This window comes from Diadema setosum, chromosome 1, assembly GCF_964275005.1.
Source record: "Diadema setosum chromosome 1, eeDiaSeto1, whole genome shotgun sequence".
In the NCBI taxonomy this organism is placed as follows: domain Eukaryota; kingdom Metazoa; phylum Echinodermata; class Echinoidea; order Diadematoida; family Diadematidae; genus Diadema; species Diadema setosum.
In genome coordinates this window covers 8,314,071-8,330,173 of record NC_092685.1, presented here as the reverse complement: position 1 = coordinate 8,330,173, position 16,103 = coordinate 8,314,071, and the positions used below count along the sequence as shown (strand labels likewise).

General features: G+C 40.0%; 1 protein-coding gene across 1 annotated transcript in view; it reads right to left on the bottom strand.

Annotated features, from left to right (window-relative positions):
* The window catches only part of LOC140233879 (WD repeat-containing protein 81-like), a 35,674-nt gene extending 19,571 nt beyond the window's left edge, over window positions 1-16,103 (bottom strand). Inside the window, exons 1-16 of the mRNA XM_072313969.1 lie at window positions 16,008-16,103; window positions 15,301-15,473; window positions 14,575-14,734; window positions 12,183-13,373; window positions 11,339-11,674; window positions 10,330-10,499; window positions 9,075-9,237; window positions 8,252-8,430; window positions 6,374-7,791; window positions 5,673-5,815; window positions 5,009-5,128; window positions 4,135-4,384; window positions 3,318-3,518; window positions 2,196-2,310; window positions 1,188-1,327; window positions 454-507 (exon numbers count right to left, since the gene is read on the bottom strand). Coding sequence (XP_072170070.1) covers window positions 454-507; window positions 1,188-1,327; window positions 2,196-2,310; window positions 3,318-3,518; window positions 4,135-4,384; window positions 5,009-5,128; window positions 5,673-5,815; window positions 6,374-7,791; window positions 8,252-8,430; window positions 9,075-9,237; window positions 10,330-10,499; window positions 11,339-11,674; window positions 12,183-13,373; window positions 14,575-14,734; window positions 15,301-15,473; window positions 16,008-16,103 — 4,909 coding nt within the window. The remainder of the gene's footprint in view (window positions 1-453; window positions 508-1,187; window positions 1,328-2,195; window positions 2,311-3,317; window positions 3,519-4,134; window positions 4,385-5,008; window positions 5,129-5,672; window positions 5,816-6,373; window positions 7,792-8,251; window positions 8,431-9,074; window positions 9,238-10,329; window positions 10,500-11,338; window positions 11,675-12,182; window positions 13,374-14,574; window positions 14,735-15,300; window positions 15,474-16,007) is intronic.

The following is a 16,103-nucleotide window of genomic DNA, read 5'->3' as shown; positions in this document are numbered from 1 at the left end:
AAGTCAATAGACGCAACATAAAAAGAAATGGAAAACTCAAAGGTATTGGAGAAAATAGCAGAGAGCAACAACACATGGCGACACGACATTTGCTCCTGCAACAGTTGCTCTGGTCTTATTTTTTCCAGGCTTGGGATTAGGGTTAGGGTTGTGATAGGGTTTTAGGTTTAGATGTGAGTATTACGATTAGTGTTAGGGTTACGTCTGTCGATAGGTTTTATGTTTGGCTTAGTGTGCAGACACTTCATGGGAGCAATTGTCAAAGGAGCAAATGTCATGGAACCATATCACATACACACAAGTAACAGCATCAGTCCTGCATATAACTATATAAGCACGGATATACATATGAATTTATACAAAGATAGATATGCTGAAAGAAAGAAAGCAATAGAGGGAGGGACAGTCAGAGACAGAGAAACAGACAGACAGACAGACAGACAGAAATATTACCAGATACCCCAGGAGAAGACCATGAGATATTGCCATCAATGCCTGGGTAAGAAACTGAGAAAAATGAAGCAGTTAAAATGATTACCTGAAAATACAAGTTTCTGAACCCACATGAAGACCTACAGATAAAGCTAAATCATCACCCCCCCCCCCCCACCAAAAAAAAAAAAAAGTATTTTCATTCCCCAATGCATCACAAGATCAACACATTTTGTCCTCACCAAATTCCCTGCATTCACCAGAAGTGTATCAGGACAATTACTCCCAAAGGACAATACCCCACCCCCTCCTGACTATACCTGTGAGTGATAGGATCAGGTATCAGGTTCACGATTATGATTAGAGTTAGAGGGTTAGAGTCAGGATTTGGTTAGATTAGGATTAGGATTTAAGGACAGGAGAAGGGGTAATTGTCCAGAAGGTAATTGTCCAAGAACCATCAGAAGTGTACAATAATTTGTTGGTCAGAAGATAGGTGAAGGCCTCATCTTTTGACTCGAGGAGATTGCATCGGTGGTGACAGCTAGGTTGATATTGCTCTCTCATGGGGTTAGGGTCAGGAATTGGTTTTAGATTAGGATTAGGGTCAGGGGAGGGGTATATTGTCCACAAGGTAACTGACATAAAACCATCAGAAGTGTATGAAAATTTCTTGGTCACATGATGGGTGAAGGTCTCATCTTTTGACTTGTACAGTGTCTTGGAACACAGACAAGATGGAATCTAGTTCTTACTTGGACTGTTGGCAAGACTACCATCATCGGACAGAGGAGACTGCATCGGTGGCGACAGTTGAGTTGACATGGCCTTCTCATGCTTGCTGGAGAGGGCCCAGATCTGTTCATGGTTGACTAGACTCCGCTCCATGTATATGCTGAAAGAAAACCATATGCATACACACAACACACAAACACACACAAAGGAATGCAATGAATTTTTCCAATAAGAGTCAACTTTGTCAAATTTACCCTCTTATTAATCACAATCACCAAAGGAACAAAAAAAAAAAAAAAAAAAAAAATCCTGCAGTGGCACTCTTACTCACAATTTTCCATGGATTTGTGATATCCTACTGCTATAATGTGATCATTAGAAGGAACAACAAAAAACATGCTAAAAGAACAGAAAAAACAGTTAAATCGGTGATCAGAAAATTGCTTCAAATATTTGTGACAATAGAAAGGAAAAGCAATTGCCAATATACAATGTAATGCTGGTCTTCAGCACTGAACTTTAATTCAAAATTGCACTTAAAAGCTACTCAAAAAGATTCCATGACATTTGCTCCTACGACAATTGTTCCCATGAAATATCTGCATGCTAAGCCAAATACAAATTCTACCCAAAAACATATCCCTAACCTTAATTCTAATCCTTATATCAAACTAAACCTAAAACCCTAGTACAACCATAACCCTCAGTCCTTGGAGAAAATACAACTTGAGCACTTGTCATAGGAGCAAATGTGTCACCATTCCAGAGTTGACATTTTAAGGGAACAAGAGTCAGGCAGTGTTGGGGAGGGCAAGAACCTGCCCTCTTTTTTTTTTTTTTTTCAATAGAAACATGAAAGCATGAAGCAAAACATTCATAACTTTATTGACAAAAAAAGAAGGTATTCTGCCTAGGAGACAGCTGTGAATGATATCATGCATATGTATGCACCAGTTACAATTTCTTCGTAGAGCTATCTTTCAGATTGTGATGGTCTACAAAGTATGTGTCCAGTTGTACACCCTCACCTTCCTGTGAGCCTACAGAGCGGTATGTAGGCGGCGTGGGCCAACTCTGGGGTGAAGACGTCTTGCAGGGTGGACTTCATGTCCTCCAGAGAGGTATTTTCATCATTCTGGCTTCCTGGATGTCATACAAAAATTTGCATCAATTGGAAAGAGAAACTCTGTGATTTGTTCAAATTGACTCCCACAAAGAGATTAAAGTACTACAAACAGAAAAGTAAAATTCTCATCAAAATTATACCCTCCAGGAGAAGAAGAGTAATTTTAAAGTTTTGAATTACTGTACAAGTGGATATTTTTGCGCGACCAATTTTTCGCACTCAGCCAGGTAAGAAGAGTTTCGCGTGTTTTTAATTCTGCGGAATCAAGATATCAACTACTGGAATACATGGCAAGCAAAAATATTCACATGCTTTTATTTTCACACTAGTTTGTGGTTGAGCGAAATGCACATAAATTTCAACAACGCAAACATTTTCACTTTTACAGTACTTCATAAAACAGTGATACCAGTCACAATCACCTATGCAATATGGTACAATGACTTTATAAAATCTGTCAATTACTCAGGAACTACAGTCCCTTCTTGTTGAATTAGTTGAACTGAATATATTGACAAAGTCATCATAAATAAATTGCTAAGAACAATCTGATATGGACACTATTATTTGTTCAAGTGCAGAAAAGAAAGGTACAAATTTGTATGAAGGTTATTGGGAGGCTGGTCAGGCAGGATGTTGCAAATATTTTACTGTAAACTGTTTCACTGGTAACGGATAAACTTTACTTTACTTGCACTTCTGTTTTTTCAATGGTACTTGCTCTTGAGGGAATTTCCCTCTTCCAAAGAACAATCAGAGTGATGACTGCAGATATAATATCTTAATGACTTGACCATATCTACTGTTTGTTAGAAACAAGTGGTATACCACTTGTCATCAAGGTATCAGTAATAGTAAATATTCCAATGAGACTGACCCCCTGGTACCCATTTCCACATCTGAGCAGAGAGGAGCTCCATGGATAAAGATTATTATCAAAACACATATGAGATGCAATGTGCTAGGATTTCTTTTTTCCAAGTTGTTTTTTGGTCAATCTTTCTGGCGGCAAGAGGAAACTCACCGAAACTGCTTGGTCTTGGCACTGAACCCAAGCCCTGGAAGGTGGGGCTCAACTCTGGACCTGAGTCTTGTGAATGTCCTCTAGCTGTCGGGCCGTATGGTGATCCGATGGTCATCTGATTGGTTTCATTGTCCACTTCAATAACCAGGTACTTGTCCTCACTGTCTGTACTGTTGGCCAGGCTCTGCTGACGGCTGCAATCTGACCATCACACAAGACAAATAACCCTTCTTGACCACTTGTTGCCCAGCATTATTCTCTATATTGAGTTGATCAGCACATCATATAAAATATTGCCATTCCCTTCAAGATTCCCAGCCTTCATATCCCAAATGGTGATTTCAGGAGATATACCCGTACTCAGTATGTCTGAAGTCACTTTTAAGTCCGTAAGTAGAGAAATGTACACGCATTCATTCTGCACTGCTTGACATGCACACCCCAATACATCTTGAGAGATTACTAAAAACATGCACATGTAATCACATATATCAGACAACATTGAAACTGGTTCCATCAAGGGCATTACTACCTGTTCATTTCTCCACTGGAAAATATTACAAATAGTCCAGAGCTGGTGTGATGCCAACATGGCATCAAATAGAGATACAACCATAAAAATTCTGTTGGGCTACAAACCTTCAATCCAGAAAAAAAAAAATATTCAAAAAATGGGTAAGAATCTAAAAATGCTTTAAAATAAACAAACAAAAAACTTTTGCTTCCTCTTTAAATTTTTGTTTGCCAGCATTTGCATGCAATTAGGAAAGCAACATTATCAATTTCAACTCGAGGGAGAACACAGCAAGACACGAACCAGGAGGAGTGCCGCTAACGGGGCTGGAGAGACTGGAGGCCGAGGCTAGCTTGAAGCAGAGGAAGAAGCGCTTCAGGATATCTGTCATGTGATCCCTCGTCATCTCACGGCCGATGCGCAGGGCGATGGCGTTTAGGATGTCGACCAGCTTGAAGCAGACGACGGAGCGGACCTGGCTGCCGCTGGGAAAGTTGATCCCAGTGCACGACATGATGTCCAGGAGAGGATGTACAAACTTGCCAAAGAGGTACTGACAAATTCCAGTATGGCGTAGGAGAGGGGAGGATTATGCAACAGACTGTTGTGACTAGTTTACCAAAAAATTGTCTCATCAAATCAAAACAAAAGAAAAATATGTGAGATACTTCAAATTCATTGCTACATGGCTTCGTGTCATGGCTCGAAAATCATTTTAATAATTTTCTCTTGGTCCAAGTGCACATGCATGCCTTTATGAGTCAAAAGTTTGCAATTCATACCATAATCATGCATATTAATGAAGCAGGAAAAGCAGTTGAAGGCAAATACCACCAGGCATATAATCATATTTCTTATCTTTAAAATTTCACATTATCCCCTCAGTTACTTGACATATTCTGTCTCATCTGTGTCCCCTTCTCTTTATGCCTTTTATATAGAACTTGCACTTCATTTCACACAAACCCAAAGTAAGATACTACACAAACAGGAACAAACACACACACAAAAAAAAAAAAAAACAACTAAAGCAAAGTCACTGTTTTTAAGCAAAGTTTATGATAATCCCTTTAGAAAGTGGAGATCTATAAGGTTAGAAATAGAAAAAACTAAATACATGCACAGCAAAAGTTTTGTGGCATTTAGAGTTCATGTTTTATGGGCATACATCACTCACCTGAAGCTTTTCCATTAGAACAGAGTCTGTCAGGAAGGGGAGAATGTGTCTCAGTAGGACAACAGAAGCAACCAGACGACCTTCCAGCTTGACACTAACTTTTCTCTGGACTTTACGCACCTGTCAATCAGAAGGTTAAGATGATTATAGAACTTATCCAACAGTATTGATGATAACATCCAAGCTCTCATCACAGTTATGGTTTTCAAAACATAAATGTATTTCCAATGCAACAACCCTCAATTATGTTCACAACAGTTAAGCAAACACGCAGCATAGACTGTGAATCACAGGCTGCAAATAAAACAAGAACAAAGAATATGGAATGGGTATGTACGACAAACTGAAGAACATTACAAAAAAGATTACGAAAGTTCTAAGATTGTATTACGTTGATTATTGTCCTCACTTCCAGTCTAAATCTACTTTTCATTGATGTTCAAATGACTTACCTCATAAAACACTTGCACAGTGAAAGCAAGGCTTTACGAATACAGTAAAGAGAGAAAATATTCAAATGTAGATGGTCCGGCCCTCTGTCGCTAGTAACAAATTTAATACCTAAAAGTATTTGAGAAGACCCAAATGAAAGCATGGTCGAGGAACAACATGCAGAACATACTGCTGACAGAATTCAAACATGAGAAGAATGCAGCTGATTTACCGTCTCTTTAATAAATGGCAAATACTGCTGAAATATGAACTGGTCTCCAAAGAGTAGTGCTACATCTGTCAGACACTTCAGAACGGACCGAGCATTGATGTCTCCTACCACAGCCTTCTTTCCATTACAGACACTGGATGTATCTGCCAAGTGAAGGGAAACAATCACAACAACAAAGTATGGTCATTTTCTTTTAGTTGTTTGTTATTCATTTTTTTCAAAAACACATACAGCTGCTATGTAGATACATTTTCAAAAAGTAATCATGACAATTCTTCTATGCAAATTGCTTCTAGGAATTCCAGTGCTCTCCATGACAACTGAGAATGGCTATTTACCTTTGGAGTAATGCAGGTAGAGCTTTTAGTTTGATATATTTGATAAATCTGGTAAACTGAAATCACTCAAAGGCAACCCCACTCTGTTTGGGGTAGTAGCACTATTCCGTATGCTCTCCAGATCTGTAATATCCCCCTTTATATTCCCAGATTGAATTTTGGTATTGGAATTTGGATGTTTAAGCTTGTGTAGTGTATTAATATGTGTATGACAAATAACCTGTTGCCTATTACAAGAAATCTGGTGGATCAAAAGATATGTCAATTCAAGATAAAGACCTAACAAGATGCGCCCCACACCTGATGTATCAGTATAACATGTGCAAGATGTCTTTTGTCTTCTGCCATGACAATAAGACCTACCCATCTCATCTACATCTCCGTCACTGTTGGCAGAGCTGTGCAGGAGCTGCTGGGGTTCCATATAGCAAGCTGAGAGAGCTACCAGTAGTTTTGGAGTGATGTAGCGCACCGTCAGAGCTGGTCCAATCCGGTGGACCAACCATGTGATGCTCTCACTGGCTACTTCACTAAGACTCTTGCCAATGAGGGTGTTGATCTGGTAGAGTTTGGATGACAGCTGTTGCTTGTACACTCTGAAATGATCGGTTGATTTCTGGCTTCCAAAAATTTGGTCTTCCTCTTCTCTGGGTCTGTCAGACTTATCTTTGAGTAAGAGCTGTTGAGAGACATTGTCTTCATCTCCTTGGTCAGATAAGGAGGTCATATTTCCAGAGTTAATTGACAGAGTGTCTGCTTCCCTGTCAGAGGATATTGTGTCACTTGGTTTATCTTCTAAAGATGAGACCTGCTCATCCAATGGACTCTCGCTCCCTTTTTTGACTTGCGAGTCTGATGGTTCATTATCGCCACAATCATAATTTTCATCCTCTTCATCACATTGAACTTCAGAGCTCCCAGAGGCGGGGGTTTCTCTCGCACCATTGCTGTCTTCCTCTATATTTTCTTCATCGTTGGCATCCTCTTCATCACCCTCATCACCATCAACATTTCCAAAGAGCTCCTCCTCCACCGCTATGCCATCTGTTGTCAGGAAACTCTCTCTCTCATTCAGGGTGGTACTCATGGATGGTCCAATGACAGTGAGGCCACAGGTTTGCTCACCGGCAACATCAGTAAACATGGGGCACTGTTTCATGCCATTAGTTGCCTCAGTCAAAAATTCAGCAAGCTCCGCTAGGAAGGGCTTCAGGCCAAGGCACATGATGACCTGAGACAGGAAGGAATGCTGGAACAGGAGCAGATAGTCTGGAGAGGTGAACTCTGAGTCAAACAGGTGAGACAGTGGTGCGAGCAGCCTATCGGTGGCCAATTTTGGTCCCAAATGGCCTGCATACCTGCTGAAGAGCGACAGAGCAGCATAAACTGCTGTACTGCTGTCTTCAAAGAGACCCAGGATGTATGGCAGGAGCAGGTCCTTGCCTTCATCACTGATGTCATGGGTGACCCGTGACAGCCAGTGCCGGGCCAGCTGGACCATGTTCATGGCCTGGCTGTCGGTCAGGTCCACAGGATGTTGTTCCTCAGCACCAGCCTGGCACCGCTGGCGGTGCAGTTCGCTGAGAAACTGGTACAACGGGGTGAAATACTGGGGGAAAGCCACCAGTCGGGAGTGAGGTTGGAGTAGAAGACTAGGTGAAAACCATGGAAGGCCTTTCTGACCACTCTGGTAGAGCAGGGACAAGTCCCATGGACATATATAATCTTCATCCTCTCCTTTTGTAATTTTCAGCAATCCCTGTATCAGCTCCCTAATATGCCTGTATAAAGAAAATGACAGTTCCAATTGTTTCTGCAAAGCTTCATTTTGTACATAAATCAGACAAAAGCTAACATTTTGGCATTTGTGAAAAGCAATGACAATAAACTTTCTGATGCTTACTAACTTTTGCTACAATTTGGGTAATCACACTGGGGTTTTAAAAGCATTTAATTGTGATTTAGTAATTCAGGATTTAATAGCAATACTGTATTTACATCATCTGGGAATCAACTTTCTGATGCTTACTAACTTTTGCTACAATTTGGGTAATCATACTGGGGTTTAAAAGCATTTGTGATTTAGTAATTCAGAATTTAATAGCACTATTTACATCATTCACTGTCATTAAATAGCATACAAAGTCCATCAGATGGCTTGAAGTCTGCAAGAAGGGTGACTGGTGTTTGTTTTGACCTTAAAATCCTGCCTTGTTACCTCTCAAGGAACAATTCACTAACCCTGGAAGGTCCTGTGATTCTGTTCTCACAACCCTCTGCAAATGCCGACACCTGCACTCTAGGCTGGCGTCCACCTGTCGCAGTCTCAACTTTGGCGCGAGGAAGAGCTCTGCGATGGTGCAGGCAAGAGCTACAGTATCCCTAGCAACAAGCTGCTGCCACTGCACCCGGTTGTCTGCCTGTAAAGCACAAAGGATGTCAGCGTTATTCACTTGATAAATATACAAAACTCACCGCATAAATCAGACAGATTTCCACAGCGTGACAAAAACCATTACTATGATTACCTTTTCATGTACAGACGTTCAGCATTGAGTATCTCTTCATAAATCAAAAATGTACTGCTGAACACAAGACTTGTATCCATCCTCTGTATGCAATTATTTTTTTTATTACCACAATTCAAAGTGGCTTAAAGTATTACCAGGTAGTCTGGTGTTTGTTTGTTTTTTAAATTCACTTCTTCCTTCTAATGGTCATATAAAATGAATTTAAAAACAACTAAATCAACCAAAAGATATGGGACACATCACTTTCAAAGGATTCAGGTCAAGGGTCAAAGGTTGATATTTTGTATTCTCATTAATAAGAAAAAGCTTTCAATTTAAAGTCAATCAAATATGGAACAAGTTTAAATTCTGAAATTGCACATACCAGTAACATTGATTGGAAATCTGACTGGATCTCAAGAAGGTGCACAGTTAGTGTCAGTTTTAACATCTTGCAAGGTGTTTACTTTTGTGAATTTCACGCCTCTTGCACTTTTCACGGAGGAGACGTAAAAAAGATAATTTTCCTAGGATGCTACCACTGAAAAACTCACCACCTTGTGCTGTTCAGGCAAACTGTGCCCCGCCCTGGTGGTAAAAGAGTAGAGTGATTCCAGCTGATTGAGAGCTGAAAGGGGCTCATAGCCGTCAGGTAGGGTGATTGTGGCTAGCTCTGGTCTGACTTGCCTAGAGTCCATGGGTTGATCTGACTTGGCCCTGGACAGGACAATTTAGACACAAAATGAACTGACAGATTAATCTGTATGTGTCTGGGTCATGAAGGTGGCTCTTAGCTGCAACCAGATTCCCCTCCCCCACCCCCCATAGAAAAAAAAAATAAAAACTTTGTTTGGCTGTTTATTTATTTTCCATTTCACATTGAAAAAAAGATACACAGAAAACTTAAAGGGGCTGTACAGTACTTGTTAAGGTGGGGATTCATGTTTTGAACAGTCCTAAGTGAGATAATGAGAAACCTCTTATGAAATATGAAAGAGCATGTAATTTTAAGAAGGATTCAATGTTTATTTGATGAAAATTGGTTTTGAAATGGCTGAGATATCAAAAAAAAGTGATAATAATAAAAGGCGACAGGCCACAACTTTATTAGGATCTCTTTGTTTCACCTTGTTTTTTGATATCTCAGCCATTTCAAAACCGATTTTCATCAAATAAACTTTTGATACCCTTTAGAATTGCATGCTCTTTGACATCACATAGAGTGATTTCTGAATATCTCGCAAAACGTTAAAAGCTAAATCCTCACCTCGACCAGAACTGTACACACCCTTTAAATCATACATGAATAATCAAAGACTGGATGGATTGCCCATATCAGATTCATTGTGAGAATGATTCTGTTCTTCCATGAGGTCTGATGCCTGTTAGGTATGTTAACACTGTTCCTATTATTTTATGAAGTTCATTACACATTTCTACACTTTCAAATCTGATGTGAATTACTTCATTATTTGCAGCACATCAGGAGTTGTGCTTTGGGGAATACACAAACACGCAGGTTTGCTTGCAAAAAAAAAAGAAGAAAATCAACAGAAAACAAGTTCAAGCCAAACAACATCTCACGTACACATCAACATTTGTATGGTATTTTTCAGTATAAGTTCATTGACCTTTGAACTTTTGACCTTGTTGTACTTCACCAATATTTAAATGATTACTATGATTACAGCTCTTATCAGATAAAGTACATTGGCCTTTTGACCTTTGACCCTGACTGTTTCAATTTGAAGTATTCTACTTTATGAAATGTGCTCCTCGACATATGAACATCTCAAAAAGTCAGGATACCTGAAAAATGGTAGCTTCCTGATTGGGTTCTTGCTCAGCTGACTCTCATCCACCATTGAGCTAGATATGTTCTGGCCCTCATTGTTGAAGGACTGGGATCGGTTGCGAGCCAAGCTTATCTCCATGGCAACCTCAGTTGCTTCAACTGCCCTGTCAGTTTCGGCAGAATTCTTTTTAGAAGAAAAAAAATATAAATCAGAAGTCATTGTTTTTTAACTGAACAAGACTTGTCACACACTTTTATGTAGAAGTACATTTACTTTTGTGAAATTATTTATGAAAGTTTTATTCTGAATAATACACCAGTAGAAATGTAGTTATAATCATCCACCACACCATGCATGACTTAATACTGGATGAGTCCTTTCCAAAGCACTTTGTCACGGCATCCATAATGATGCACATCCTTTCTTTGAGCCATTATCAATAATTATTAATAGCAAATATATTACAGTATTGTGGCCATCAATAAAATAAGTTACCGAACTGGGACCTGTTGCATTAAACTTTTTACCTGAAAAAAAAACAAAAACAAAACAAAACAAAACAAAACAAAACAAAACAAAAAAACTTCCGGTAGACTTTTAAAACAATTTTCCTGTGTGAAAACATTTGCAGAATCATGGTAACCCCAGTTTTCAGTTCTTACCAGAGTTTTTTTCTCAGGTTCAATGTTTTATGCAACAGGCCTCTGGTAACGTGGGGAGAAATGGGTGGCCCGATTGAATCCATCCTCATTTGCTGCCCAATGGGCTACATTTGAAAACCACAAACTGTGCTTGTCAGCAAATATGTGCATCGATACATACGCTCATCAGTGACAGTCGACTCTAGTTGTGATTTTTCAGTTGTGTGTGTACTCACATAAAGACCAGTGAGTAAGCTGTACACAATTTGTTTTTGGGATTCTCGATGTTCCAATCCAGGCCAACTTACAATGTACCCACTCTAATGTATCCCTATTCTACCAGGTTTTAAGGGTACTTTCCTGCAAATCCAATACACTCACCAGAACATTGTCCTTGACATTAAGGGTATGTCTATTTGCTGCCCTCTCTTGTTCACTAGTGCCATCAGGTCCTTCAGAGCCTGGTAACCCTTCCTGTTCTGAAAGCTTGGCTGCTTCGTCATCTTGGGTCATCACGACAACCGAGGGTCCAACATCCAATTTGGTGCGGGGCCGCTCTATGGTCGGGGCAGCCAGGGTCATGTAGGGGGATGGGGAGAAGCGCTTAGGGTGCGGGACGTTGAAAAGCTGCACCACACCATTACTAGCCGGCTGAGTGTGTTGGTCGACCACACAGAGGACAACATTCTTGGCCCTTACTGCTGCCGGGCCAGACAACTTTGAAAGAACAGAAGAAAAGTTGAACAGATGTCACAAAAAATTTGGTTTGAACATAATGTTTTTCTTTCCTTCAACTTTCAGAAAATTTACAATGAAAAAAAAAGTCCAGAGATGCACAGATAAAAATTATAAAGAAACTAGATAAATCTATAACAAATGAGATAAGTGATGTCATTTTCCTCATAAGTCTCTCATCAAATCACATAGAAATCTGAATTACATTTTGTTTGTTGAGCGAATGAAAAAAATGATGATTTATATCCTGTGCACCAACATACTGTAAAGTTGTAACAACCTAGCAATGACAACTTACATTGTAAAGGGGGAGAAATAACATTTGTATATATTGTTGTCCATAATGGCATCATTAACTGTAGAAGTCTCCTAGCGATGACAGCACTTCTGTGTTCTACTAATATTGCTTTCTGTTACTCATTTATATTTAGGAATGGATTAATTTAATACTAGCCCTACTGATATCAGATCGATCAAAATATACAAATACCTTGTGGCCAAAGGTCAAGTCAATCCAGCGGTGCAGTCTCTCTGACACATAAGGGCTCTCCAGGACAGCCCGATGCTTTTCAACAAAATCTTCAGGTCCACTACACCAGCTGGGCACCTCCAGGTCAGACAGGTCGTCATGGATGGACCTGAAAATGTCCGCATCAGAGAAGAACTCTGGGATGCACTCATCAGGGGTCCAACTCTGCAGCCGCTGCATGCTGGCTGGGTACTCATTAGGCACCCATACTGACCGGACGTGGCTGCAAAGTAGGGACTTGGCTGTACGGCGTGCCTTGTAAATGTAGTAAGTGATCTCCGAGAGAACATCTGAGATGTGATATGGAACCTGGGCTGCAAGACCAGTCTCTTCTTCAGTGAGGGCTTGCATCTGAAGGGCAGAGTCGTATGTGAAGTCTAGCTGGTCGTCACCTTTATTAAGCCTGAACTTGGACTTGGAGAAGTCTCGGTAGCCACCGTCGGGTCGCGTGAAGTCCATGACCCACGGCATGACAGGGTGGTGGTTGGGGTTTCCCATCTGGCGATTGGCCAGGCGGTTGAGAATCATCAGGTAATCATAGTTACTGACCTGGCCCATGGCCCACTTCTGGACAATCTCTGGCAGAGACTCCATAGTGGGTCTCTTTTCCTTGTGCCCTGTCTCATCCTGGATTGCCAACTGGGTTTCATCTTCTGCTGGCAGTCTACCACCACCTGTATCACTCTGATCCTTGAAGGGGACTTGACTTGGTTCCTCAGCTTGACAAAATGAGATCACATCATTCAACTTGGGACCACAAAACTGCACCCAAAGTTTGTCATTGATGGCAAAGTCTGAGAGCGATATGTTGCCACACGACATTCCAAGACGGTGACAGTGGGTCACCACCTGCAGCATTTGGTAGATGACAAAGAGTGGCTTGGCACTGGAGTTGCCAAGCATGGCTGGGCTGAACATTGTGACATCATGGACAGTGTATTGGTGGTGTGGTTGCAGCAGGAAGAATGCTTCCTGTGTCCTGACGGCACAGTAGACAGGGACCAGGTTAGAATGATGACCATTTGGTGGGAGCTGAGAGCAGCTTAGAGTCCTCCCTGCCACAGACTCTCCTCCCACAGGCTCTCCTCCAGCACTGATGATGGGACAGCTGTACAAGTCACTCACTAAGCCAGAGATGCTTTTCCACTGCACCTGAATGAAAGAAGGCATCGCAAGCATAAAGCAAGACAAATAGGGTAGAGAACAGACAACTCTTATGATAGTATTTCCATTAAACTTGTCTGTACATGCTATATATCATTAGTATTTACAGGCCTGCACTTCACCATGAAAAATATGAATCACCATACAGTAGGTTATTCTTTTAACAACTGTGCCAAAAAAATAAAAAGAAGAAGTCTAATTCAGTGAAATGGACAGGAATAGCAGGTAAAACAAGATACTATTACCTTATAACATATCCTTTAGGATACTGCAAAGTAGCTGCATCACATGTCTATATTGCTAACAGAGGAGCACCCCTACAGCCATTTTTCTCTGGAGGAAAAGTGCAAAAGGCTTTCTATCGTACAGGATGTGTGGAAATTTTATTTCACTGAGTTCTAATTATATCTTTGTATATTACATGACAGACATTGCTTTTTGGACCCTTAAAGGTAGGGAATCCCATTTGCATGCCTTAAATGAAGAGTTGTATAAATACAGTGGTATGTTGAAGAGAGTATCATTTTAGAAACTCCCATAAAGTATTGAAAGTGGAAGGTAACATTTAGTACATTTTTATTGACCGTTAGATTTTGAATTGAATTTTTTTTTTTCGGGGCTCACCGTAAATTCCAGTACATTACTAGGCTACCTTTGCAGACCCATGCACTGCATGTGTGTCCATCATGTATATTTTGTGAAGAAAGTTCATCAAAACTTACAAACATTTCTATATACATTCTTGCAACACACTCTATATGTTATTACATCAGCTCTTATACTTTTAGATTTGTGTTTATAGATAAAAAAATACAGAAGACTGCAACAAAAGTGTGGCTGACACACAGAACTACTGAGTAGTTGAGTTTTGTGCATTATTCAAATTGTATATAACTGTTGACTTCCAAATTTCTCAGCAGTGGCCTAAACAAGTCCCCTGAGGTTCATATTTAATGTTTTGCTGCATTTTGGGAGGTCTGTAAAAGGTATCCCCTACCTTTAAGTCAGAGGCAAGACTGATAATCAAACCTCTTATGGTATGCTAATTTTTGAATAATTTTCCCATCTTACAGTGAGTGTCATGTTTCCTATTTTCTAAATACACTCTCTTGACCTTCCCCAAAAAGATGTCACTTCTGATTTAGAATGCAGCAAGACTGAAATGGAAATGCAAGGATTCATAGTATACCGCTTCAGAGAGTGAATTGTGAAACCGGTTGAGAGTGCATGGGTGCCCTCGATAAGCCCCCTCCCATCCAGACTGGTAGATTTCCATGGCAACAGCATCCATGTACTCCATGAAATCTACATCAGACTTCATTACACGCTCCCCTGGGATCTGAGGTAAGCTGAAGAGAGAAATTGAATACCTTGATTCATTATGATGTGACGCACAGGGGAAATTCTGCAGTAATGAGTGCCTGACATACATGTATCACTGGCTGAGACCACATGGGTCTGCAATTTTATGAAGTCTCTGACATTTGTGCAAGTTGCTTCTCCACAAATTTGAATGTACACCATCCATTATATTAATTTTCATAATCAACTCAGAAGCAACTAATATATCCAAATTTGAAGTAAAACTAAATGATCCCTAATAAAAGGTGGAACCCACCTTTTACTAGGGATCACTTTGCTTTATTTGGATATTTCAGCCATTTCAAATCAAATTTTCATCAAATAAACATTTAAATCCTCTTTGAATTGTATGTTCTTTAATATTTCAGTGGTTTCATATTATCTCATAAAAAGTTAAAATCTGAATCCCTATCTCAACCAAAACTATACCATCCATTTAAATGAGACAAAAACAGGAAAGAACCTGAGTTTAAAGGGAAGCCAGACAGGGAGAGATAGAGAGCAAGAGTGAAAGAGGGAGTAGGATATGCATTGACTTAAATGCAAATCTCACTTAGATATTCCATGAGCTGGCAGGTCGACTCTGGTGACTTTGAGTTTGAGCCATGGTCTTGCTACTCTGGCAAAGAGAGCGCTCCTGCACGATTGCGTCCATTTAGGAATTCCAGACTCGGCCGATGGTAGAGTGCCTTTACTCTGAACATGGCTGAGCCATTTCTCATGAACCTGTGAACATCGAGACTTTCAGCCATTTATTTCTTTACACTATATTATGTGACAATAACTTTCCTTTTGGAAAATCATAATATCTTAGATATGTTTCTAGAACACAAATCAGACATGTCAAAATATGAAATACAAAAATTAGAATTCAGGTACACATGTATTTCCAGACATGTGCGAAGATGACATTTAACATGGATAATAACACCCTACAAATTAATCCTGTAAAAATTAGTCTGGGAATATTTTGATCAACATTAAAAACATTCACTTGGGAGGATAAATGTTAGAAAGTGGCCTGTAAACACCTCTTATGTGGAACAGGTGTCAGAGGGTTAGAATCACTATTGATCTTTCTTGTAATTAAAAGCTTTCACTCATCATAGAACAATATATCTGTGTGACAAATTGCAAGGAAAGACTTGTTATTTCCACAGTGAGTTGCATTTATGAAAGAATCAGATATTGGGGCAGATTTAGTATATAACTGCAGGTACACTGCACTAATGAGTGAGAGTAGGATTAACCGATCTTTACCACAACTGTGAAACTCTCTCTGTCAAGATTCTGCTGAATCTGAAATGGATCTATGTTGAGTTGACATGCCACTTTAATAACATCTTCATCATCCAT